Source organism: Fundulus heteroclitus, chromosome 24 (genome assembly GCF_011125445.2).
Source record: "Fundulus heteroclitus isolate FHET01 chromosome 24, MU-UCD_Fhet_4.1, whole genome shotgun sequence".
In the NCBI taxonomy this organism is placed as follows: Eukaryota; Metazoa; Chordata; class Actinopteri; order Cyprinodontiformes; family Fundulidae; genus Fundulus; species Fundulus heteroclitus.
Window position 1 is genome coordinate 23,182,575 of NC_046384.1, and position 26,544 is coordinate 23,209,118.

Genomic DNA, 26,544 nt, shown 5'->3' on the forward strand with positions numbered 1-26,544 from the left:
AGAAGGAGCCCTACAATGGAAACCAGTGCTTTTATTTGACCAGATTCCATGTTATGAGGTGAAAGACACGTGTGGCACATTTTGACACATTTGGGTAAACTGGGCTAAAATCCCAGCTTCGCCTGGCTCACTGCCCTATGAAACCTTAGTGGAACAAATATGCATCAGCGGATTCAGTCCAGATTTGCGGACGGTATAGTCAAGTTGTGGGCTTAGCAATTCTGAAACTTTGACATTGTTGTGCAATTATACACTGTTTAAAGTTATATAATGTTTATTAAATAACCCTCTGTCTGTTAAGTATTGTCTGGTGATGATCAGCTTTTAAGATGATATCAAGACAATAGTTGAAAGGGATGAATTCGAGCACTAGCGATCTTTTAACAGCAAAACCTGCACACATACATAGATTAAAGGAGTGACAAGTCCAAGAATTTAATAACAGAAATAAAATGAACATCCAGAGAACACTATCACTATGTAATGCTGTTTATCTGAATTAACAGAATATTTCAATCAGTAAATCCTCTCTACTAGGCTAGTGAAACTTAACTAAACTACTAAGCAAAATAAAGATAAAAAGAAGCTAAGCTAATGTTAGATATAAGTACACGGCCTGCTCCTGCATATCTATTGAAGGCCCATCTTACCCCGGTTCCAGATTTGGCAGTAAATAAGGGAAAACGTTGATCAGAGGTAAAACATTGTAATATACATATTTAATTTATTAGGAATTAAATATGGAGACAGAGTATTACATTACCATTTGTAGTGTTCATTATAAGCTGCCCTCATGGCGATGCAGGATTCTGTCTGCTTTTTCACAAGTCTGAACACATTTTAAAAGGCTGAGTCCCCTCCCATGTCTTTTCAGGAGGACGGGGGATCTGTTCAAACAAAGAAACTCTCCTTTTCTGACCTACCCCCTCCTGCAATAAAACTTTATGTGTTATTCTACCCAGCAACTGAGAGGAGACATACCTTACTGCCTGACTAAGATATTTTCCTCAACACTAAGGAACTATTTACATGCAAAAACAAACAAAAGACAAAACAAAAGTGGTTGATCATAATCAGAATACTTCAGTGAATCCTTGTTCACTGCAGATCTGATTCCAAAAAGCATGGAATGGAGTTTGAAAAAACATTTGGTATGTGTTTCAATCCATTCACAATGCGAATCCTGAGTTAAAGAAAGCATTATTGGATGAAATAATATTTTGTTTAAGTTAAAGAACCAAAGTTCAACTTAATGAAGGTGGAATTGGGGTAAATTAGCTTGACTAATTCAGAACATTTGACATGTGTTTCAACTAGTGCTGTCAGTTAAATGCGTTAATAACGGTGTTAACGCAAACCCATTTTAATGCCGACAATTTTTTTGTCGCCGTTAATCGCGCGTCAAAACACACACACTGTTCCCTAATGTTTTTTCCCCCGCCGCGCTCTCCGGACGGTGTTTCTTTTACCCTCGGCGCTTTCCGTAGTTTCAAGAGAGCTAGAAAACTGTAGCAAAACACACCCGCCCCGAAGTGTTTCTTTTACCCTCGGACACATGCGACTTTGGGCTTCTTTTTTCTAAAAGCGCTTCTAAATTTCATGAGTCACGGGTTGCGTTTTTTTTGGGGCACGTTTCTGAAAGTGAAATCGTTTATTTGGGCTCTAAAATAAGTGACGAAACAGCGGTTATTATGAGACCTGCCTGCACTGGACACTTTGTATCCAGCTGAAATATACCTCCGCCATAGGAGCCGACGGTAGTAAAGGCAGACAGAGCAACTCTGCACGTATTTTCTGCAGTTTACGGTGCAATAACCGGTGATAACTACTGAAAGTAGATTACTTGGTGCAGATCACCATTTTATCAGACATTGGTTCTGAATATGAGCTTTTACACGTTGATAACGTTGCAGAAACCCAACCCATAAACCGCACTTTAATGCTTATTAATTTGTTTTCTCTGTATTTGACAAAGTAAGGCTGAATTACGTTGCTAAACGAAGGACCGGGAGTTACTAAACAGTTGCTAAACAGTCTCTTTCAGGGTATTAAGCTCCTGGCCAGTTGCAAGCAAAGTGTAAGACTGGAATGACCTGTATTGTTGTTGGTGTGAAAGCTCAGAATTAGATGTGAGAGAGAGAGAGAGTGAAGAAATGAACAAAACTTATGACTTTATTGAAATGTACAGTTTTTATTAATTTATATGTTTATGCATAATACCATGTCTATCTTTGTTTAAGAGGCAAAAAAAATATAACAGGTATAACATGAAAACAGGTATTTATTTACACATTTGTTTACACGTGGTGTAAACATCAGGGCGTCATGATTAGTCATTTAGCCATTATAGTCCAGAGTTTAACATTTGGCACCAGGATGTTTTCATTCCAATTCTGAAAAGTGCTTGAAAAATAACATAAAAATATGTTTTGTACAAGCATATATTTTATTAGTGTCATTTATTGCAAAATTGCACATTAAAATGCCCAAACAGGCTATTACACTTTCAGAAATAAAAGGATAAAATATGTGATTAATTGCGATTAATCTCGAGTTAACTATCGACATTATGCGATTAATCGCAATTAAAATTTTTAATTGTTTGACAGCACTAGTTTCAACCCATTCACAATGCAAAGCCCAAGTTAACTAGAACATTATTTTGAGTAAATAATTTTCTAAAGACTGATTTGCTCAGTAAAATCATTTACTTCAGAATCGCTTGCCTTTGTTTATGCGATTCTACCTCCGAGCGCCTTGGGTCGCTGTAGCGATCGGTCACTAAATAGGTTAAAGTCTAAAGTCATCAAAATTGCCTGTAAAACCAACATTAATATTTGATATTAATGCGGGAATAAGGCTCATAGCCCTATCGGCCGACGGCAGAGCCGAACAGTTAAGCTTTATTTTAAAACAAACTCCTTTTGAATTACCGGAACAGGATGTTAACAGGAGCTGATCGCATTTTGGCTAACGGGCATTCGGTGCTAACAAATAAAACTTTTGCTTTATTTTTAGTCATAATGAGTGGGCTGGATAACGTAAACATTAATGTCCCATCGATGTATGAAACCGTTGTGGAGATAACCTTTGTTATAACCATAAAAACACACTCGACAATGACATGTTACCGAATGCTAGCAATGAGCTACCTCTGTTAGCCCCTTTGTTCAAAGACACCGTGTGCAAACGGTTTACAGACATTTCCCAAATGAACCATTTGAATTTTCCCTTTTGGGTCATCCTGCTAAACCTGTCTTTTGCCTCATGTGAGTCTTGTCCACTTTGGCCATTCCAGGAAGGAGCACCAGAAAGCAGGAAGGTTGTTGGTTTGTCTTGGCAGGCTAGCGTTTAGCTCTGCAGCTATGAGCTAACCAACAGCGCGGTCGGGCAGCTTGGGATTCTGCGGCCTAGCAGAAGCACGCATGTGTGGTCGAGATCGAGGTCCATTTAAGCTGATCGCTCAGCTTGTCTGGTGAGGGAAGGCATCCACCGTCTCGTGTTTCTTGGTTTTCTTGCAACCGCTGACAAAAATGAACAAAGCTGTTTCGGCTTCCCTTACTTTGCGGCTGGTTTGCGCAGCAGTCAGAGTGAAACTTAGCTCTGTCCCAGCAGTTCCTCTGATGCCAGAGAGGTCCTCCATCGAAGCAGGCAGAAGACTTGAGCAGACCCTGGATCAGGCGTGGCTGACCAGCTACGTTCCTTCAGATGTCCCAGCAGAGGGGACCATGTGGCCTCATGGTTCAGCCAGCCTCCCTCTCCTCCTTTTGTCTAAAGGAGGGAGGAGGTGGCGGCTGGTAGCTTTGTCATGGAGAAGTGAGGTCTGAAGAAGAGTCTGAAGAGAGTCTGAAGAGTGTGGGAGTTGCAGAAGAGGGTCTGAAGAGGGGGTGGTCAGAAGCACCCTGCTGAGAGAAGAGGGGCCGCCCTTTGTGCCTCTCTCTCCTCTGTGGCTGTGTGAAAGTTCTTTGCTTAAAATGCATTTTGATTCCTTCCCCATCGTAGATGTTAAAATTAACACAATTCAGCCATGGTGTGATGGCACTACAATGTATTTTGAAAAAATAAAGATTTTTTCCCCCTTTGTTTAATCACCTATAATTCATATGGCAATTGTCACAGTGGTTCCAGTGGAAAAAATATTCTTTGATGCCATACCTTTAGACAGATACTAAATGTTTGCCTTTACACTTTAGAGCTGCGAAGCTGTGCTTGATTCAAATCAGGTGTGTAATTTCAGGCAGATATTGCTCCTAAACGAACTGTTTTCCCTGACAGCAGCACACAGTTTAGGGCCAAGCGTAAAGTTCGACAACACCTCTGACCTGGCCACACCACATTTAAAATTCTGTCATCTGCAGGCAGAAGTTGAATAACACCTCTTCCTGTCATCGCCACACAAACAAGGTTACTGCAGTTTTAAAGTTGCGAAGAAACAAAAACCTTAGGCTTTTTACCCGTCTATACGCTGATGGCAGTGATCTGGGTCAGCTGCTCTGAAGATTGTGTCGATGGGATATTCCGCATTTTTCGACCGAAATTAAACATAATCTTAGTGCCAACCCAATACTTGACTCCTGAGTTGTAAACATTTTAAGAATGGAGCATCTTTTCTAGTTCCCTAGAGCAAGTGCTTTCTATGTGATATTTTATTTTTATCCATAGATCAAGTCTTCCTTGTCCATTGGATCTTTGGTACCATCTTTAGTCTAAACAAAATGATGAAGATTTTAGGAATTTTTCACCAATATATTCCCTTCAGTAAAATAATGTTGCATATTTGTTATGTTTTATCTTCCAAGTTACCAATATGTTCTGTAACGTTACAGAAACAACAGTAGGTGTGGAAATGCAGGGCTTCTAAACCTAAAAACGTTTCACACAGCTGTCCTCTGTGTGAAGGTTGCAGTGTATTTTTCCTCCTAAGTGGGTTGCTTATAACTGGGCCAGAGTGCTCTATTTTGGTGCCTCTCACAGCAGGAGGTGGGAGATCCGCTTCAAGTTCAATCCAGAAAAAAAAGGGAAATGTGACATGATCTGATCAGACAAAATTCAGCAAAATGTCATCCCTCTTCTTACCCCCTAAGAGATGTCTACAGAGAAAGACATCAAATCTAAAAAGTCAGGCTGTTGACGACTTACCGGAGACATCTTCAAGTTCAAATCCCTGATGGAATCAAGTGAATAATGGGAGTGAGAGGTTGGGAATTCCTCTAATGCTAATGGTACACGTTCCCCAGGAGTAATGAATCTTAAGTGCAGCCGGGCGTCTTGTTTCACAGAGTATACATTATGTCTCAAGCTTGTGAACTAGTCTCCATCCATCCATCAGATTTCTGTACCTGCTTTTCCGTGCAGGGTCTCAAGCGGCTGGTGCCTATCTCCCCTCATCAGTGGGCGAGAGGCAGGGCTGGTTTCTCTCTTTAGCTTAAATTATAATAACACAGTTCTCCAGTTTTCATCGCACAAGTAACCCAATTTCAAACACATGATGCGATCTGTACTGATGAGCTCAAGGGGAGATAGTATTCTTACCTTTTTGATCCCCATTTGTCTGGCTACCAATTAACGCATGCTTTCATTTTTTAACAAAACCTTTAACAAAAAAATGAGGAAGAAAAAAAAAAGAATATTATATATATATATATATATATATATATATATATATATATATATATATATATATATATATATATATATAATATTCATTTACATTTTTTTTTTACTTAGATTGATTTGTACTTATCTCAGATCAATAAAATACTTAGGCGAGCAATAAGCAAAATTTCTTTATATTATATAGAAAGCACAGATTTTTTTTTTTTGCTGAAGAACTAAAGGTATCTTTTAAAGACAGACTGTGGTCAAACGTCACACACCATCTCTCTGTGCTGTTCTGTTCTCTTGCTAACAGCTTTATAAAGTTATGAGTTACTTACTTCTTCACTTCCCATGTTCCTCTGAGAGGTGATGCTGTTCTGCTGTGTTTTTATCCTTTGCTAATAGGCTCATATGAGCCCTTGGCTGAGAAGAGGAAATGGGTTCTGAGTGCTAGAGATAGAGAAAGGCGTGGCTTGATACACATCTTGTTTTGGTCTACAGACAGTGCTCAGGCTCCACCTAGTGGTGAAAGAAATTGCTTATTGCTCTTTAATGGGTTCCTCTACAGTGTAGAGTCCACACTGATGTTAACTTCTGTGAACATTTATATTTGATGTTACACTTTCTGTAATTTCTCTACATTTTTTTCTGTATTTTTTGGGATATTTAGGATAAGCAGTTTCAAGAATTTCTCTTAAATTTCATTTCCAGACATCTAAAGTGCTGTCCAGCATGGGAGGCCATCTGGGGGGAACTCTTTTTCTGGCCCACGGCACTGCTGACGGTACAAACATCCTCTCTGATCTTTTCACACACAAAACAGATATTGTATAGCCTTGTTGTTGCTGTTAAGTAAATTATAAAATGCTCTTGGTAAAAGGCTGCTGCTTGCATTTATTTCTTATCCCAAGTCTTTAAAGTTTGACATGGGACTTTCTTGTGTTTTTCCCTACAGCAAATGTTCACTTTCAACACTCAGCCGAGCTCATCAAATACTTAATAAAGATCGGAGCAAACTACACTATGCAGGTAAATATATTGGATTGTAAGGGTTGCTGACTCCTGTTCTACACCAAAACAATCAGTGGTATGCAGACTAATTACTCCAATTAAATCTTAATATCATGTTGAAAGTGGGACCAAAATGCAGACAGGAACTTGGATTGAGGATAGTGAAAGCTTTTAAATATATAGAGATGCCGCTCCATGTCCTGTTCAAACTGAGCAACATGAGGAACCAATAATGAACAGTGGAAAACCAGAGAGCTTATACACAGAGGAAAGGGTGGAGAATGACACTGGATGGAGGTGAGTTTATCAGGGAGATTTGGAACAGCAGTGGAGGAGAGGAAAACAAAGAAACTGAGGAAAGTTGCATAATTAACACAGCAGGAACTAAACTAGACAAAAATGAAACTACAAACCAAGGGGGAGCACATACAACGCTGTTATTAATAGTCAACAAAAATACATAGTGAACAGAACACAAGGAATAAGTAAGAAACTTTAAGCGTTTTCATGCATTATCTTCTAATTTTTTTTAATTATTTTTAATGGATGTCTTTTAGCTTGTAGCAATGTGCAGCTGTTGGCTGTTTTTAAGTGCTTTATAAATGAAGATGGTATGATAATTATGAACACAGAGATGAACTGTATATGGCCAGCTGTATATGGCACCTTTCGAACATAAATAAACAACAATGAAATGATCAAAACACAAACTCATATGAAAACCTGAGGATCGTAACACTCAATCCCCTCTGAGAAAATGAGATTTATATCTAAATTCAGCTAAGATCAGAACTCAATGGAATAAAGTTGGATTCAGTTTTATTCCATTTAATTATTTTCAAGTTAAGTTTGATCAGTTCAAACTGAACTAATGCATTCAAATTTAAACTATTTATAATTTAATAGATACTTTAATAGATTCAGGTTGACATCTATTTACAGACGGAGCAGTTGTAGTTTATTCCAGATGAGTTAAACTTTAATCGGCGCAGTCAAGCTCAAACACAATTCAATTCATTTGGAATCATTTTACCGAGACCCGACTATTTATAATCCAATTTATTACAGTCAGGTTCAGGTTTAAATTCAGTGGCATGAATACAAACTCATCTCCACTCAAGTCGAGGGTAACTTAACTCTCAACTCAAATTTATGCTAGATCAGCAAATTCCAACTCAGTTTTATAGTCAGATTCCTTACTTTAGTAAGTACATTATAATTTAGTTCATAAAGGTCATGTTGACATTCAAAAACAAATTACAGCCGGGTCCTTTAAATCCAGTTTATTCCAGAATAATATACTCCTAATCAGTCTAATTCTAAGCCAATTAATAAACAGGTTAAAATCAGATACTATTTAAATCTAACTTAATTATACAAAATTATGTTTTAATCCAGTTACATTCCAGTTTATTGGATTCAAATCAAAAGCCAGAAATTACCGCAGTAATTTCTGGCTTCGCCTTAAAAAATTATTTCTTAAATTATATCCTTAATATTTCATAATTGTCAGTAACATTCATGCATTTTAACCAAATATTAGGAACAGAATCAAGTAAACAGGTTCCCTGTGTAGAAAAATGACATTTCGTAAAAGTCTGCTGATAAAATAAACCTTGAACAGCATAATAGAAGAAGTTTCAGTATAAATAATGTTTTTTTTTTGTGCGTTAGAAAGTTTGTTGAAGTAGTCGGGCGGGAAATGTTGCACTGACCTTGTTTGCTTTTTCATCTCTCGCCGAACTCAGATCTATCCGGACGAAGGCCACTTCCTGTCGACACGCAGCCGGATGCAGCTGATTCACTCTCTAATTGGATATTTCAGAGGATGCTTGCTTGACACGTCATTGTTACTCGAACAGCGGGACAGCGAGTGAAGAGGAGAGGGGGCAGTTAGTGTGTTCGGTAAACCAAATGTGTGTGTTTTATACCAGTAGCATCATGTTTGATGGACAAAATAAGCTTCTTTGTGACATATCAGACTTGTATAATACGCTGTCACAGTTCAGCTGCTGTATTTTCAGTGTTGTTGCCAGACTGGTGTTATCAGCCCCTGATTGAGTGTTGTAAGGCCTCATTTGCTCCAACGAAACACCACTATTGTCCCATTTCGATTATTTGTTCAGTTTCATAAGGTTTGCCTGACTTATTTAATTTAAAGATCCAAAACCAAAAGTATTTTTATCGTAAAATGAACAAATATTTGGTTTCATGATAGATTCTTGCACCTTTGTCCATCTTTGAAGAGGAGCCCTGAGACTATGATTGGAATGAAATGTTAATAGACTAAAGTATCTTTTGCTTAGTGCAATAATCAAAGCCTTGGTGCCAAATATTGATATTTTAGTTAATAACATAAACCACCTCTTTTCAGATTTTTTAAATTTTAAATTTCTTTTTTCTGCCCTCATTGTCACTTCCTTGAGGGGCACCTCACACATAAATGAAGAGAACTTCAGAATCAGAAGAACGGTACGATGACTGAAGAAAAAACATTTTTATTACTGTAAAATGATGGGATTCCCTAGAACCTTTTTTGCATTTAGGACTTTTAGTTAATCAGACAAGGTGTACAGGTTTAGCAATGTCTTGCAATTTATTTATTATGACAAAACTGTAATGCTAAGATATTTGTATTCTAGGACATCATTGGGTATCGTATTTCATTGTCAAGTTTACTCCAATTTCTACTCCATATATTCAGTATTATATAATGTTTTACCTGATCAAATTTGCCTGAATTTGAATGTAAAACTGACTGTATTTTATTTTAAAAACAGGTTATTGTGATCTGACAAAGCTGTTTAGAAACCTCCGGGAATTAAGATTGAAATAAAATTGGAAGGGATATGTTTTTGTTTATACTAGGAAAATACACTACTTCCTAGAGGATCTAAAATATTATACATGCTGCACATATACATATTTAAAATCAGTGCATTCCATTTAAATAGTTTTAAAATTATGGTTTAGTTCTCTACTGTTAGATTCCTGTGTCATGCATTGGTTTAAGCTAGTCAACTCCAAGTTAATACATTCCAGTCCATCTAGTTCAAATACAGTAATTATTATGTTGAAATCCCTTTTATTAGGTTATGATAAATCTGTATGTTCCAGTTATGGCTGGGCGATATAGAAAAAATGTCACGATATTTTTCAAATCAATCGATATATAGCACAATATAAAACAAATCCCAGTTTGACACCATATGTATGATAAGATATGAGGCTAGAGAAAGCCGGCTCCGTGGTCAGATGTTGGCGCTGTACAGGCGCTGTTTTTGAACTGAGGGTGGCGTGGGGCTCATCTGGGACTGTAAAGTTTTACATTCTGCATCCTCCAGAGGGCGCCACTGGTTCAGGTGGCAAAACAGATTGGTGGCAATCCGCCAACGTTGCCAGAACATGCGCTCGACATCACTTGCATCGCTCACTACTTTGTTTTTTTGTTTAAATTTAAATAGAAAAAAATACTTCCACATGACTGAACTGTTCAGGCCCTTCTTGTCTTTGAAATAATTCCCTCTGTCTTATGTTTTTTCTTCTTTCGGCGTGCTCATTTCTGTCCTACCTATTACCCAAACCAGCACTTTGAATCGAGTTATGAAAAAGCGCTTTAGAAATAAACTTGCCTTGCCTAAAGTAAGAGGCTACAACTACACAAGCGTTAGCATCAGCGCATCTGCTACGTGACTTTGTGCGGCTCGACTCCGGCCACATGATTAGTCCAGCACAGAGTAACTCTTATCATTGGCTATTCATTGGTCTAGGCCAGGTTTATACTCCACAAATTGAACAGGGCGAGATGGTGAGCACGGCAAAAGTGACACAATCACAGTGTCTTTGCCTCCGCATGCGGGGCCTGGGTGCTGTCTCGGCGCACAGTCGTGCACCTTCAGATTTTCGTAACCTGCTGTGGACCGCATGTGCGACAATGGGTAAATTTAAAGGAGCCCTCGCCAAGCAAGTCCGCCTGTACTCATATGGAATGGCAGAGAAGTTTCAATCAGCACAACTTTGTTGAATGTTGTGTTGTTAGGGTTTATTCTGTAATTTAAAATAGCATGCACATATGATTGCCATAATTTCATGGGTCTCTAATCCTATTTTTTATTTCTGTTTAGCTGCCATAAGCACACCATCTATTTTCCCTGATTGTTACGATACCGCGCACTGCCATTTTGGGTGCCTGACGTCAACTGTTCTCGTTTCTGCATCTCCACTGGCTATGTGGAGTACTGCCCCTTGTGTTTTTGGAGAGTACTGCACCTACGTCCGCATCTAGTAGAAACATGGATAGCGCTTCTATGTGTTTACCCATGTTCCGCGCAGACCTGCGTGACTACCCAACGAGCAAAAGACAGCCTTTCTCTGTATCTTCCAGGTCAATATCGACGTTTGAGAACATTTTTCTTTATATATATATATATATATATATATATATATATATATATATATATATATATATATATATATATATATATACGAGCAAAGGACATTTGAGCACAAGCCGTAGATTTTAGAGAGAGCAGAGGATATTATTATGACTATTCTTAGGGCCACACATTTCAGCATGACCATATATGCTTTTAGATTTTCAAAAGAAAAGTTCTCTCTTACAATTTATAGAAGGAGTTGCACTTTATAGTTGTAATCCAACCAAGCAAATTCAAATTAGATTTGAAATGCACTGAGATAGCTCAGTCTCCCACTCGATTACATCAAATCACTGCATTTACTTTCAATCTAATTTCTATTATATTTAGGTTTAGTCATGATTTGTTTTGTATTCTTATTCTTATGTAAGCAGAAAAATAAACTCCAGACATTTGAATGTTCTTTATAACACTAAACACTGATTAAACGAGATTTAAATCAGATTATATTGCAATCTATAAAAAAAATACACATAAGCAAATTTGGACTTGACTAACATTATATGTCATCTGATTACACCTAATACCGTTGGCCGCCCCGTCCACTTTAAATACATTCACTCTTTAACGAAGAAATATGGAAAACTGAAAGATTAAATCTGCCCACTATCGATACGTTTTCATCCCTTTAGAATTCAAATAGTTAGAAATGTCATTAAAAAAACACAAACCATTACAAATTGATCCAGAATGCAAAAACCTGCTTATTTTTTAACATTATTATTATTATCATTACGGGGCAACTCAGCCGGCTTGTTGTACACAGCTGTAGCTCTAACTAAATGTGCAATCTTTGAGGTTAAAGTGTGTTTTCCTAACAGTCTTCTAGGTGTTTGTACAGATGTATTTATTACTTATAAGAGAAGGTATTTATTAACATGTCGCACCAGTTTTGTGGTGTTTTGGTTTGTGTCCAGATGACAATCCCACACTTTTTCTGCCATGTAAAACTCATCTTTTTCTTTTTTTGCAAGCTTTTCTTGTCATTTTGGAGTTCCTAAATGTCCCTTTTTCCTAAATGTCAAAACTCAAGCAGTGTTTTGCTTTTTAAACTAATGCCCTGTTCGTGTGGGGCACATTTCCAGGAGAGTTAGTGCACTTCCAGTCGCTTGAGGGTTCGTTCTTCTCAGAAATATGTCCTAGCTGAAGTGTGGGCCCATAAAGCTCTCCAATAAAAAGCGCCGTGAGTGTCCACAGCAGCAGAGTGAGCTCTTCTGCGTGGTTGTGGTTTCTGAGAGCGAGTCACACAATTATCGTCCGCCTCACACGAGGGCCATTAATCACAGGATGAGTGTCCTCGACGACGTGCGCTCAGCGTTTCATTTCCATGTGAAAAACACCAGGAAATAAACAGCTACGCTGCAGTTAGAGGATCCAAAGCAGTCTAATGTGGACGCTTTAAAAAACTCTTTGCAACGTGAAAAGGCTGATGATGCATCCTACACGACGCCATATCAGTGCATGACTAGGTCCGGTTTAGAGAAGCGACGCGAGGTGTGGATTTGCACTACTTCTCCTGGAAACCGCAGTAGGTTTTGGATGAATGATGAGAATTGATTGTTGTCATTTTTTTTGAGGTTTTATTATTAAAGATTGATGAAAGTTTCTCATTTGGACTTTAACTTGAATCAAAGCAAGAATAAACTAACTTAAATGACAATGTTCCCAGGTTACACCCCCCCCACACACACACACACACACCGTCTCATGTTCAATGAACAACGTGTTACCCTCTCCACAACCTACAGGTGCATCTCAGTAAATGGGATAACATTGAAAAGCTTCTGTATTTCAGAAATTCAAATCAGAAAGTGATGGGTACGGCACTCTTCAAATGAAAACTCAAAATTAAGTTTCTCTCAAAATTATTATTATTGTTAGATCATATACAAAAAAACTAGTTTTAGTGCAGAAATGTTATGCTGTGGCGATGTTTAGGCCTACACCATACTGACTTGACAGTCGCTCCAGAAGAAAGACATTGACACCCTTTAAAAGGAGTGGAAACCTACTAAAAGTCATTGCTAAACAAAAGCTGACTGTTCACAAGGTGATGTGTCCAAGAACTCTATGGAAAGTTGGCTGGAAGGAAAAAGTGTGGTTGAACACTTTGTTTTTGGCTTACAGCTTATCAAAAACGACATTTTGGAGAAAATATAAGTCTAGGACTGGGCAATATGGACCAAAACTTTATCTCGATATTTTTAGGTTGAATGCAGATATTTATCACTTTGTTTTTCTTTTCATAAAGAAATTACAAGAAACATCTCTAAATCAAAACTTTATCCCAAACACAGCTGTAGAAAAATAGGAGAAATAGCTGAAAAAGCACATACTGGAATACCTAAATGATCAATACTAACGCATGATAGACCATCTCGATGTAAACGATATAGTCTCATTTTATATCTCCTTTTTAAAAATCTTGATTTTTAAAATCTCAACATATTGCCCAGCCCTACTTAACTCCAATAAAAAGTAGACTTTTTGAAACAAAGATAATGTTTTTTCAGTCATGTTAAGGCATACACAACCAGAGGGAAGAATGCTGCCTTGACGTCACCGACTTTACATGCAGGGAAGCTGCAAAAGGCCATTGCTAAAGAAGCTGGCTGTTCATTCAAGTATTTTAACGGAAAGATTAGTGGAAGGAAGAAGTGTGGTAGAAAAGTTTCATTTGCACCAGAAAGAACTTCTTATCTCACAAAGTCCCCAAACTTCCACATTTAGAAGATCTTGCAAGTTTGAGGACTTTTTGGGATAAGAAGTGATTTTGTCCTGATCTTGGGTGAAAGCTGAGATGTTTGCATGGAAATATGTGAGCACTACTTTGTTAGAATGCAACATTTTTTCTATGTTAGCTGATAGTAGCAGCTGGTAACAGTTTAACATTTTAAGCATCAAAGGTACAATAAGAGAAATTGTATTTGATATCTGGATTTTTTGGGACGCCATATATTTTTCTCCTTAAAAACAGGAAGATTCTTGCTAGTTGATGGTAAAAGAACCTGTTACACAAAAACATTAGCTCTTAGTCATTTTCATTTACTTTTTATAGACTGACTGGTAGGTAGAAGTAAAACTCGGCAGGCTGTAGCTGCATTCATCTTTCCTTCTGTCCCCCACAACCTTCTCTAAATCCCCTGTCCAACGCTGGCGAGACTCCGCTCGAACTGAGCCATAATTACATCAAAGCAATTACAGAGCCGATATGAAGGCCTCGTCCACAGAGGAGGGAAAGAAAAGGCGGCAGGAGAAAAAGTGTCACAAATTTAAGTTGGTCTCTGTTGGTTTTGCAGAAAATCTATAAAGAAAGAAAGAAAGAAAGGAGGAAGACTATTTTTCCTCGGGTTTAGACTGAAAATTCATAAAAGTATGAAGCAGCACCTATAATTTCCCCTCAATTAATTACACAATAAAAAAAGGATTTGCCATTTATCCTGCCATGAGTTGTACTCTTGGTAATGTGAAACATTCTAATGCTTATGGTTGTAAAAAAAAAACACTCCGACCCTGTTAATGAAACATTAAAAATGAGTGAAAATTCTAACAAAAAATCAATGTTTACATAGTCATACATTTTATATAGAATTTTAATGACATCTGCAATGTTTTGCATGTTGTTATAAGAATTATTATTCTGAAGTCACTATGGCCTCACACCACTCGGACAGAGGAGGCCTGGAGACCTGATGTCTGTGTATAAGATTCACTGTTTTCTGATTGCAAGGCCAAATGCTGCAGCTGCTGAGGGATACTGATTGTTTACGATAGACTGTCTTTGTTTTGTCTCATGGGAAGGCCACGGTGCAGTATTAGGGGAAGCCCGAAAAGTGACACAGACAGAGACAGGGCAGACGCAGACTGCAGCGGAACCGTGGGGTGCGATTACTTTCCATCTATGTGAATCTCTGCTCTGTTTCTCAATAAAAGTGCTGGAACGTTATACCACCGTCTCGTCATTTAGTAAAGATGGGAACTCAGTTACTATTGTTTAATATTCCACCCAAAACTCCCACAACAATTTGGCGTAAACGAACAAGATCTCCGACCGACGAGCGAGGGAGTCCGAGGACAGGAGCTGCTTTGGCCGGCCCGGAGAGGTTATCCGGCCTCTGGTACCCCGAATGGATTTTCAAGGGATGTGGAGGAGCTCCTGGTCTCGGAGCGTCTCTGGGCGTCGGCGCGAAGATCCGAACCTTTCTTTCATGAGACGGTAAGGGGATTATTTTCCAGCTCTTTTAAAAACAAACGCAATTGGTCAAAAAATGCTTGCAAGCTTTTAAAATTTAAACCCCATTTTAAAGTATACCTCAAGAAATTTAAAAATTTAAAACTGTAAACCTAAAAGGTAGTAAAAGTAAAAGCCGGTAGAAATAATGAATTATATTTAATCCTTAAGGCAAATAAAACAGGGTTCGCAATACCGAACGGTGACTAAGGTTTAAACATTAAACTAAAATTCAAAATTTAATTAGAATACGTTTTCAGCTGAAATACGGACTTTCCCACAAGGGGAGAGGAGGGGCAGAGTGATTTTCACCTGGAGAACAGGTGACCGGCTGAGCAGTTTGCAGCTGGTCCATTAAAGTCCTCTTGTCTTGGTTTTGTGCAAGAGGCTGTCCACTTCTGTTGTGGATGAAAGCGGCAGGGATGCTTAAGTCCTTGACTGTTGCGAAGACGTTTGCAGCTTTGATAAGTGGGGACCCCGACCATTATACCAAAAAGCCGACCATCAGATGTGAGGCCTTTCATTTTAGTTGGTCGATCGTGCTAAGGACGTAAAAAATAATAATAAAAAACACAAAAAAAGGATAAAATAAATAAAAACAAACAAAAAAAGTCTGGAAGCGGAAGAGTCAGTGTAATGGGTCAAAGGCAGAGTTCTCGGGGTCCACCCTTGCCCCAGGGTGAGACGTTCGTTTTCATGCTGAAAAACGTAGGGGCCCAGACGCATGACATGCATAAATGATTTGAAATGATTTGATTAAACATGCAGATTTCTCACATAGGGATTATTATTATTACTATTATTTTATTGTATTGCAGTACTGCTACTAAATAATAAAAATAAAATTAAGAGAAAAAAGAAAAGCGAAAATTGAATAAAATGGATAAAAACAAGGAAACGGAAACGAAACTAAAAAGGCGTTGCACCGGGGAAGCGTTTACGTGGGGACCGATTAGGCACTTCCGTTGTGGATAAAATTGGTCTAAACTGCTAATAGCGACGTATAACTTTCAAAAATGGGTAAGCGTCCAAGTGTCTGCGAGACACAGAGTTGTATCCTTGCGGGACTGAAGCGTGAAACCGCGTGTGGACGAAGCATCGGGGGGTCGTAACCAGCGCACGCTCTCCACCTTTTAAACTAAGCGGGAACTTAACGCGTTGAAAACATCTTTCGGCGTTGACGTTTAAAAATTATGAAAAACATAGAACTATTTAAGATGGTGAAAAAGCAGGCCTGCACGTGTTTGTCTGTCTGAATGTCATCGTTTGTATGTAACCGTACGTGTGTATGTATCTATGTAACTAAACGTTCGTCTGTGTGAATTAATTCGGGGTAAAAGTAATGTTCATGGTTTCAGAATGTTCATTTGTTTTGGGAGAACTGCAGCTCCGTAATTCAAATGACATTTTAAGCATGGACTATGTTAACAATAGAGGTACAGTAAAAGAGAGATTTAAATAACAAAGTTTGTTTTTTAACATTAAATATCAGGACCAAATTAAATTTATACACGGAGAGATTAACATGGCTTGAACGGAAATATTTCAGCTTTGTTAGAAATTGGAAATAAGCTTTACATAAGCTTGTTAAGTTTACTGTTTTACAAATTTAGGCTGAGATCCTATCACTTGTTTTTTTAGCCCTAAAGTAATTTAAAATTACTGAGATCTCATTGCTTATAATAATAATGATTCATCACAAACCAGTCCAGTTGAAAGAAGTTTAGATATACAAGATTTTTGATTTAAATAGATGAGGGAAAACTGTGCTTTGAACAAACTGTATGGAACTAAATATGGTTGCTTTTCTAGGGTTTTCTATTCATTTATTTTATTTCTTTTTACTTGGGATTTGAATGCAACTAATGAGAAATGTTGAAAAGCGTCAAAATATCAGAAGGCCACGTTACACGCGTCATCAGTTACAAAATCATCTGATGTTATTAGTTATGCTGAGCTGAGGCGATCCTCAGAGGGACAGTATAACCTGAGAAGGACAATAGATATGATAAACAAATCTGACCATGATGTAAACATCTGAATGTTTATGGCGAGGCTGGGTCTGTGTGTTCTGGCCTGGGGCACGAAAACTATGTCAGAGGGGAAAAAATAAAATAAAGCCAGCTTTAACCCTTCAGTTAAATTCTAATTCTAATCTTGGTTTGTTTTGGGTAGCCTTCTCAATGTGCGGAATTATGGGGAAAACTCTTATCATTTATAGAGAAACACTAGAAGTTCAGTAAACTAAAAGGGAAAAATCATTGTTTTAAAGTTTCACCCTTGACCAATTAAGATTGAAAAGGTATATATGAATAAAAGTATTACTAACAGCAAATACACATGGTCAAAGGACCAGAAGGATATCAAAAAGGTTTGTAATAAGTCAAAAACCTATGTCATATTAGAAAAGACATAATTGTGCTCCTTGGAAAACAATTTTGTTTTAGTTTTGTTTGGTTAATTTCTTTCGGGTTTTTTTCCTTCCTTTTGGAGGTGTTTTGAACAAAGTTTCAAAGGAAAGGGGAAGAATAGAAACCTTCCCAGGATCAGAGAAAAAAGGGGGAAAAAAACATCACGTTAAAGGGACACTAAGGGGACCAGGGTTTTAACTGCATGCTATTAACACTCTTGTTTTTCTCTGAGTTATTGCTTTCAGATTAAAGGAGTTATAATCAGATTTGGACACTAAATTATACTTAGTTTTAACCAAGTTATGCCAGATCTTCCAGCAGGAAAGGTGGTGTCTTAAAAATGTTTGTTGCTTTCTGCTATTAACAGCTCTATCTTTCTGTTTCTTTTCTTTGCAAAGAAACCTGGTCAATATGATGGGATTGTGCTAACATAGAGATTTAGTCTCATTTTAGACGTTCTCAGATGCGAGAGAATGCAGAAACAGTGCCGCAGTGCCATGGGGGCTGATCCTTGGGACAAGGACTAAAGGTGATGTCATTGACTTCAGCCTGATCCAGTTTTGAGTTTTATTTTGTCAGAGACAAAGTTTGATTTATTTTTTTTTTTCTATCCTTTTGTTTCTTTTATGTTTGTCATGTTAGAGGGAACACTGTAGTTAAAATGTTTGTGACTGCTTTGCTGTAATTTCTTTTCAACCTATGGAGCGTTTTCTTTGGCAAAAAATGCTGGCAGAATTCATTCTGTTTGCAGGCATGAGGACTGGAGGATGGACTCTTGATGAGAAGGAGAATGTTGGGCTGACCATCCAGCTCAATCGTCCAACCTGCGAGGAGGAACCAAGAAGAGGACTGGGGATGAAGAAGCCAGAGAACTCTGATTCCTTATTCTTCAACGGGAGGAGTTGCCTGAAGAGACCCTAAGCGCGATTAGATTATTTTCTGCCTTGTGCCATGAATGGCCTGAAGGCTTTCTTAACTTTGCGGTCTTGACGTTTAGGACTCTTCTCATATTGTGTTGCTGTTTGTTTAACTGCTCTGTTCCACTGACTCACATGTTTGATTTTTTGTGTTATGAGATCTACACTTTAATATTACATCATGTTGATCAATATGGTTTTATGGTAAAAAAAAAATGGAAACTGTTTGCTTCAGACACACAAGGATCTATGGTTTATGCACCTTTTGATTTGATATAGGAAGAACCAGGATCGGATTGGCTCTAAAGATCCTTTAATATTAGCTGGTAATGTTAACACTTAGATTCAATACAGGGTTTTCAGGCTCAGATTGGCCGAGAGCAGATCTCCCTGGGAGGGGGGCTTTCCAGTTTTTACTGCCCCCTAGGGGTAGCTTTTTCTGTAGTTCCCCTGCCCGCACTGAACCTCTCCTGCCTTTGCTCCTGGTGTTGTAAGTTTGGAGTGGTGGATTATTGTCCATCGTAGGGGTGAGTGGAGAAAGGAGTAGGAGGGTATTCAGGGTGGGTAAAGAGTAGACGGATTCGACCTTGGTTAATGAACAGGGTTTAGCTTACCATAGTCTAATGTAATTTTAAAATAATGTGCGCATAGGTACCTAAGACAGGCCTTACCTAATTAGATGAATCCTAAATTGTAGATGAAAGCTAAACCTTTGATCTTGTGTGTTAAAGCTCTATGAAGCATTCATGTTGATCTGTATTAAAAGTTCCAGCACTACCCGGTTCCAACACGGGAACCCTTTGGGTCCCACTTTACGACTTTACAGAAATGGTTCCTCTGTGTTTTGTTCACATTTTCAAGTGATGGGTCATCTTGTTTTGTCTTGATGCTGACGACGCCATCATCAAAAAAAAAAAAAAAAAAAAAAGAGAGGAATGTTATAAGAATTATTATTCTGAAGTCACTATGGCCTCACACCACTCGGACAGAGGAGGCCTGGAGACCTGATGTCTGTGTATAAGATTCACTGTTTTCTGATTGCAAGGCCAAATGCTGCAGCTGCTGAGGGATACTGATTGTTTACGATAGACTGTCTTTGTTTTGTCTCATGGGAAGGCCACGGTGCAGTATTAGGGGAAGCCCGAAAAGTGACACAGACAGAGACAGGGCAGACGCAGACTGCAGCGGAACCGTGGGGTGCGATTACTTTCCATCTATGTGAATCTCTGCTCTGTTTCTCAATAAAAGTGCTGGAACGTTATACCACCGTCTCGTCATTTAGTAAAGATGGGAACTCAGTTACTATTGTTTAATATTCCACCCAAAACTCCCATAACACATGTATAGTCCCATGGTTAGTCAATAATTATCTGAAATTCATATTTGTTTATGCTCATGTAATAGTTCAGTCTGCTCAGTAAGGAGACACTGCCATCTTGTGGCCAAACACACACATTTCATCCAGAGCCCTTCTTCTTACCAAATTAAAAGCCTGATTGTTTGTTCATGGAAATCATTATTTTGAACATAAATTAGATCTGGAACTTTTATGCATTGGGGAAAAAAAAATATTTAGTAAATATGAAAACGTTAAGCGGTTGCAATTCTAGGTAAAAGAAATAGTTCAAACAACTCATGTTGGTGTAATTAGCTTTATTATAAAAGACACGTTTAGGAGTTAGCTTTTAATAAAACCGAACACGATAGGATTTAGCTCGTTAAAACTGCCAGTCTACGGTGTTTAACGACGGTCCACAAACCACCATTAAAACAGCAGATCAGCACTCGTTCAGCTTCTAGATGAGGTTTCTCCAAAACGTCTCGTTTTAATACTCCTCCCCCTCTTCATCCTCTTCGTAGGAGTCAATCCCGACCTCTTCGTAATCCTTCTCCAGGGCGGCCATGTCCTCTCTGGCCTCCGAGAACTCCCCCTCCTCCATCCCCTCTCCGACGTACCAGTGCACGAAGGCCCTCTTGGCGTACATCAGGTCGAACTTGTGGTCGAGTCGGGCCCAGGCCTCGGCGATGGCCGTGGTGTTGCTGAGCATGCACACGGCCCTCTGCACCTTGGCCAGGTCGCCGCCGGGCACCACGGTGGGAGGCTGGTAGTTAATGCCCACTTTGAAGCCTGTGGGGCACCAGTCCACGAACTGGATGCTGCGCTTGGTTTTGATGTTGCTGATGGCGACGTTGACGTCCTTGGGCACCACGTCGCCGCGGTACAGCAGACAGCAGGCCATGTACTTTCCATGACGGGGATCGCATTTCACCATCTGATTGGCTGGCTCGAAGCAGGAGTTGGTTATTTCGGCCACGGTGAGCTGCTCGTGATAGGCCTTCTCTGCAGAGATGACCGGGGCGTAGGTGGCCAGCGGGAAGTGGATGCGAGGGTAGGGCACCAGGTTGGTCTGGAACTCCGTCAGGTCTACATTCAAAGCGCCGTCGAAGCGCAGGGAGGCGGTGATGGAGGACACGATCTGGCTGATGAGGCGATTGAGGTTGGTGTAAGATGGCCGCTCGATGTCCAGGTTCCTGCGGCAGATGTCGTAGATGGCCTCGTTGTCCACCATGAAGGCGCAGTCAGAGTGCTCCAGGGTGGTGTGGGTGGTCAGGATAGAGTTGTAGGGCTCAACCACGGCTGTTGCTACCTGAGGAGCTGGGTAGATGGCAAACTCCAGCTTGGACTTTTTTCCAAAGTCTACTGACAGCCGCTCCATGAGCAGCGAGGTAAACCCAGAACCGGTTCCTCCTCCGAAGGAGTGGAAGACCAGGAACCCTTGGAGTCCAGTGCACTGGTCAGACTGAGCAAGAAAGGAACAAGTTGCAAAAATTAGGACCAAGAACCTGAAACCTTATTTTAATCATTGTAAAAGTATGGGTTTATTTTAAAGATAAAAAGTTCTGAGATTAGAGAATGCACATTACACATCTTGTCCAAATCAAATCAATCCTACCATCAAATTATTGCCATCTATTAAAACCAGGAGGCAACTTTTGATCAACCCATCTGTTGTGAAAGAAAACTGGCCAAGAACCATTACAAAAAGGTAAGTTTTACAATATCTATAACTTGAATTAAGAAGATCTTCCAACTTTGTCTTGGTCAAAGTGCTACAGCAGTTTTGCTTAAAACAGCAGCACTGTGTAACACTCCGCCACTAGGGGGCACTAGACCTGTACCAAACACCCACATACATAAAACACAAAAATGTTTTTTTTTTTTTTTTTTTTTACCCATTAAGAGGTTGACTTGCTTTTGTCCCTTTAGACTGTTTTTATTTATTTTATTTGAGGACAAATAAATCTGAGGAAGGGGAAGAGACTGGAAATAGGGATGAACTAAAAGCACCTGCATGGCTGATGGCATCGCCCGCTTTACGTTGTGCAAAGTTTTATTCTTCTTACCAGTTTGCGGATCCTGTCGAGGACAGAATCTATGTGCTCCTTCCCGACGGTGTAGTGGCCTCGGGCGTAGTTGTTGGCAGCGTCCTCCTTTCCTGAGATCAGCTGCTCAGGATGGAACAACTGACGGTAGGTTCCGGTTCGCACCTCGTCTGAAAGGTCATCATTTAGAAGAGGGTAAATATAGAGTCAGATTACTTCTTATTACCATGCCAAATGCCTCTTTAGCCAGGTGACTGATGGCTATGTTGCAAAACTAAGGTGGAGGGAGGGGATGTGGGATGTTGGTAATGAATCATCTTTCATTACCACCAACTACTAACACAAATATGACCACTTGGTAGGGCTGGGCAATATATTGACAATTTAAAAATAGAGATTTTATAAAGAGAAATGTGATGAGACTATATTGTTCATATCAAGATGGTCCATGTTGTGTTATTATACTTTTTGTATTTCAGTAGGTTATTTTTCAGCCATTTCTAACTTTTATCTACAACTGTTTTAAATAAAATGTGCCTGTGAGACATTTGGGATAAAGCTTTGATTCAGAGATGGCTTTTTATAATTACTTTATGAAAATAAAAGCGGAGATAAATAGTGTATATCGGCATTCAGCCTAAAAATAAAGATATTTTTGCTCCATATCACCAACCCTACAGCTAAATAATAATAAAAAGCAAGTCATATGTTCTAATTGTGCAGTACAATAGAGTAAAAGGAGGTTATTTTTGCACTAATGAGCCAGCTTATGAAGGGAAAACACAACAAAGGAAACAAACAACATCTTGAAAGGTTAAACCTTTCCGTGGAAATCTGCCCTTTTGTTTTATTCAAAAACAAGCTCGGGATGCTTTACCAGAAAAGCGACTTTCAGTCACAATATCCTTGTTGACAGGAAACATTTTGCAGCCAAACGCGCCTCAGAGCTGTGAAAGTCCTCACCAATGACAGTAGGCTCCAAGTCCACAAAGATGGCTCTGGGAACGTACTTCCCGGTGCCGGTCTCACTGAAGAAGGTGGTGAAGGAGTCGTCGTAGCCACCGCTGGGTTTGTCGCTGGGCATTTGGCCGTCAGGCTGGATGCCGTGCTCCAGGCAGTACAGCTCCCAGCACGTGTTGCCCATCTGGACACCAGCCTGCCCAATGTGGATAGAGATGCACTCTCTCTGAGGAGGAGAAAAGGACAAAACCAAAACCGTATAAACAGACGGGTTCACTTTAGGAAACCAAAAGTACAAAACTGAATTTTTAAAAATCAGATTTAGGCCAAACTTGTCTGAACTTGCTTACACTGTCAGTTGAGTGCTTAAAAAAACAGAAGCAGGGAGGAGTTTGCTCTGCAGCCAAAACAGTGCTTTGAAAAAGTATTTATACCCATTAAACTTTTTCACACTTTTGTCAAAGCTACAAGAAGCTCTTTTCTAAGTTTGCAAACATGTGCAAGAATAAGATCTGGTGAGATGAGACCGAAGCTGAACAGTGGCAGAGAACTAACACTGCACACCCTGAACGCACCACCCCTGCTGTGGAACATGGCCGTGGCAGAACCACGATGCTTATGATACAGAAGAAAAACTGTTAGCCAACGCACACGCACCCTAAAAATACAGCCAGCGATACGATGGAATGGTTTAGATCCCAGCATATTCCCCGTGTTAGAATGGCCCAGTCAAAGTCCAGACCTGGTTTCATTGTGGATCAGTCGGAGGACTTGGAAACCGATGCTCCCGATTCAAATTTACTAAAAATGCCACCACCCTCAAAATGCAAAAACATTGAAAACATGTCTCATAAGCCCCCCACAGCATTATACTGCCACCACCATGCTTCATAGTGGTGATGGTATGTAAAGGAAGAGGCAGTGTATTCATTTTCTGCCATTATTTTTGGTTAAAAAAAAAAACACATTATAGTAGGCATCCACAGCATTATACTGCCACCACCATGCTTCACCGTGGGTGTGCCGGGTATAGTGTTCATTTTCTGCAACATATTTGGTGTGAGGTTATATAACGTGACAGAAGAAGGATAAGAATGCGTCTGCAAGGCACCGTCATTAGTATCTGCAATCAAACATGTCAGTCATACCTGCATGGATGACGCAAGTCAAACCCAGTGCCACGTACATAAAAGCAAGAGGTGGAGTGTTTTATAATTACACACACAAAAAAAAACATCTGCAGGGGACAAAGTGCCTCCACGCCCTCCTCAAGTATTTATCTAGCTGGCTGTAAAGGTGTGGGTGATGGTAGTGGTAGCGCGGGATCCGTGCATGCAGAGCGTTGGAGCAAATTATGAAGGAAGGTTTGTCCTGAGGCAGCGCCATGCCGCCTGGCCTGTTTGTGCAACTGTCCTTTCTGGGTAATCCAACCGTCAGAGGAAGAGCAAACACCACACCAGTCACATCTCCCAGTTCTGGCTACCAGCAATCAATAACTCTGGGTTTACATGGCGGCAGCTATCTTTAGCCTCTGATCTAAACAGTGAAACCAGGATGTGAAATTCTTTGCCCTGCTGCTGAAAAGCTCGACATGATGTGGTCATTGCAGTGGGACCAACGGTAACAATCTGTCTTGGGTCATGTTGTAGCTGCATAAAGAGGAGGAAAGCCAGATAAACAGTTTGGAGTGTTGGTCGCCTTAAAAGAGCTCATTTAGAGGACGGGGGGGGGGGGGGGGGGGGGGGTCTCAGCTGCTAAGTTTGGCAATAGCAGACAGCTATTTTGAGTCTGCTGTGGCTCACTCCACACATCTCTGCTTCCACCCACTAACCTCACCATCAGATCACATGTTGTAGAGAGCTCAGAAAGTCAGACGTTTCTGTGCTGATTGCTTTAAATAAAATAATCATTATGTGGCGATATGGGACCAGATTTAAAAGAGCGCGGGTGTGGCGGCCTGTTGCGACATGCTGCGCTCATTCAGCCTCATGGGCAGAGAGGGAACTGCTGAAGGGGGGTTGGAGGGATCATCTGCTTCGTCTATCTCGTCCCGCCTGAAATCAGGTCGCGCATGGAGGTCAAACACAGTGGAGCATTGTGCTACACAGGAAAGAGGACGCTGGGGGGCTTTATTCACGGGGTTCTCCATAGAACCAAGCCGTAAACGCAGATTCGGAGGAACGTTGGGCCTCCTTGATCAATGTTTGAGCTTCCTTATTCTGTGGTCAAAGACCAGCAACAACCCGACCGAGTTCCGCCTCCTCCCCGCGAACAGCAAACATTACAACATCCAAACTGTTTGCGCGTCAAAAGTCCAACTTTCTCCGCGCGTAAAGTTGCGCACGGAGCGAGTTTCGAAGACTGCGCCGGAAACGAGACAAAGCCACATCAGCGTTCCCCCGGTGGAGGAGCGCTGCGCATATGGAAACAGTTAACCCTCCGCAGGCTGGCAGCCCACCAGCGGCTTGGGGCAACGCAGCAGACGCCGGGCTACATTCGGGAAGGAAGTGTCAACCGTTTTGTCCAAAAAGCAAATGCTGTCTTGATCTTTCATGAGCGAATACTCACCATTTTCTTGTCTTTTTTAGGAAGGGAGAGTTAGTCGGAGAGGTTCAGATGCGCAAGTTCTCACAGTTCAACCTTAAGGAGATCTCTGTGAGTGAAGTCCTGTCACAGAGGGATGGTGAAAGTTTTATATAGCTGCGGAGGAGGGCGGGGCCGACAGCAGCCGCAACTTTGTCCAACTCTTTTCCTCCTTGCAGCAGTGACTGAAAGCCTCCCGGCTTCTTTTCACAATAAAATCTGCAGTAAAAACGCTCAAATTTCAAAGTAAAACTCGATACAGGAGCAAAAGTTCAAGCTACAGAATGAACACTTGCATTTTGTTACGTTGCAACCACAACCATTAATGTTTTTTACTGGGATTGTATTAGATAGCTCAACATCATGCAGGACAGGGGTCTTGAGGACTAGAATTGCAGATCCCTGATGTAGAGCAAACCTTGGCATTTTAAGAAAAGCAGTAGAAAGGTCCTTCAAACAGAAATCTGTGGGACAAACCTCTGCGCTGAACACATTATCCCTACAATGAAACATGGCGGTGGCAGCATCATGCTGCACCGAAACGTTATGACGCATCTGACTTCCTGAGAAATCTGAAAAGTGTGGCGTGCATGTGTGTTCGGCTGCACTTTGTGGATACTTTGTTGAACCATCTTTCACTGGGATTCCTGCTGCAGGTACTGACATGTTTTGGTCAAAGCAGCTCTGGCTCAGTCAGACTGAATGGAGCGCGTCTGTCAACATCTGTTTTCAAGTCTCGCCGTAGATTTTAAATCTGATTTCACACAGCAGTGGCTTTTGATGTTGCTTTCTGCCCAGGGTGCCACGATGGAAATGATAGAGATAATTTCTGCCGGCTGCACATAAGGGTTACACATACAGTACACGCATATTCAGTTCCATGGTCGGTACAGATTTGTAGCTTATGAATTGGTGCAGCATTTTTTTGACTCCATATTTCAGTGAGACGGAACTGCAGCCATCTGTATTTTTGAAACACTGCAATATTTAGATGTGCAAGAACCCAGCTGGAT

At 40.2% G+C, this 26,544-nt stretch overlaps 2 protein-coding genes across 3 annotated transcripts in view; one reads left to right on the forward strand and one right to left on the reverse strand.

The window, feature by feature from the left end:
- LOC105936510 (inactive dipeptidyl peptidase 10) overlaps nt 1-12,655 on the forward strand; it is a 94,921-nt gene extending 82,266 nt beyond the window's left edge. For both annotated transcript variants that reach the window (XM_036127945.1, XM_036127946.1), the window contains exons 25-27: nt 6,310-6,382; nt 6,554-6,627; nt 8,358-12,655. In XM_036127945.1, coding sequence (XP_035983838.1) covers nt 6,310-6,382; nt 6,554-6,627; nt 8,358-8,486 — 276 coding nt within the window. In that variant the 3' untranslated portion in view covers nt 8,487-12,655. The remainder of the gene's footprint in view (nt 1-6,309; nt 6,383-6,553; nt 6,628-8,357) is intronic.
- Nucleotides 12,656-20,240: 7,585 nt separating this feature from the next.
- Nucleotides 20,241-25,651, reverse strand: LOC105936522 (tubulin alpha chain). Its single transcript, XM_012877422.3, has 4 exons — nt 25,517-25,651; nt 22,952-23,174; nt 22,010-22,158; nt 20,241-21,405 (listed from the first exon to the last, which is right to left on the reverse strand). Exons 1-4 carry the CDS (start codon nt 25,517-25,519, stop codon nt 20,431-20,433), a joined length of 1,350 nt encoding a protein of 449 aa, XP_012732876.1. The 5' UTR covers nt 25,520-25,651; the 3' UTR covers nt 20,241-20,430.
- Nucleotides 25,652-26,544: the final 893 nt, after the last annotated feature.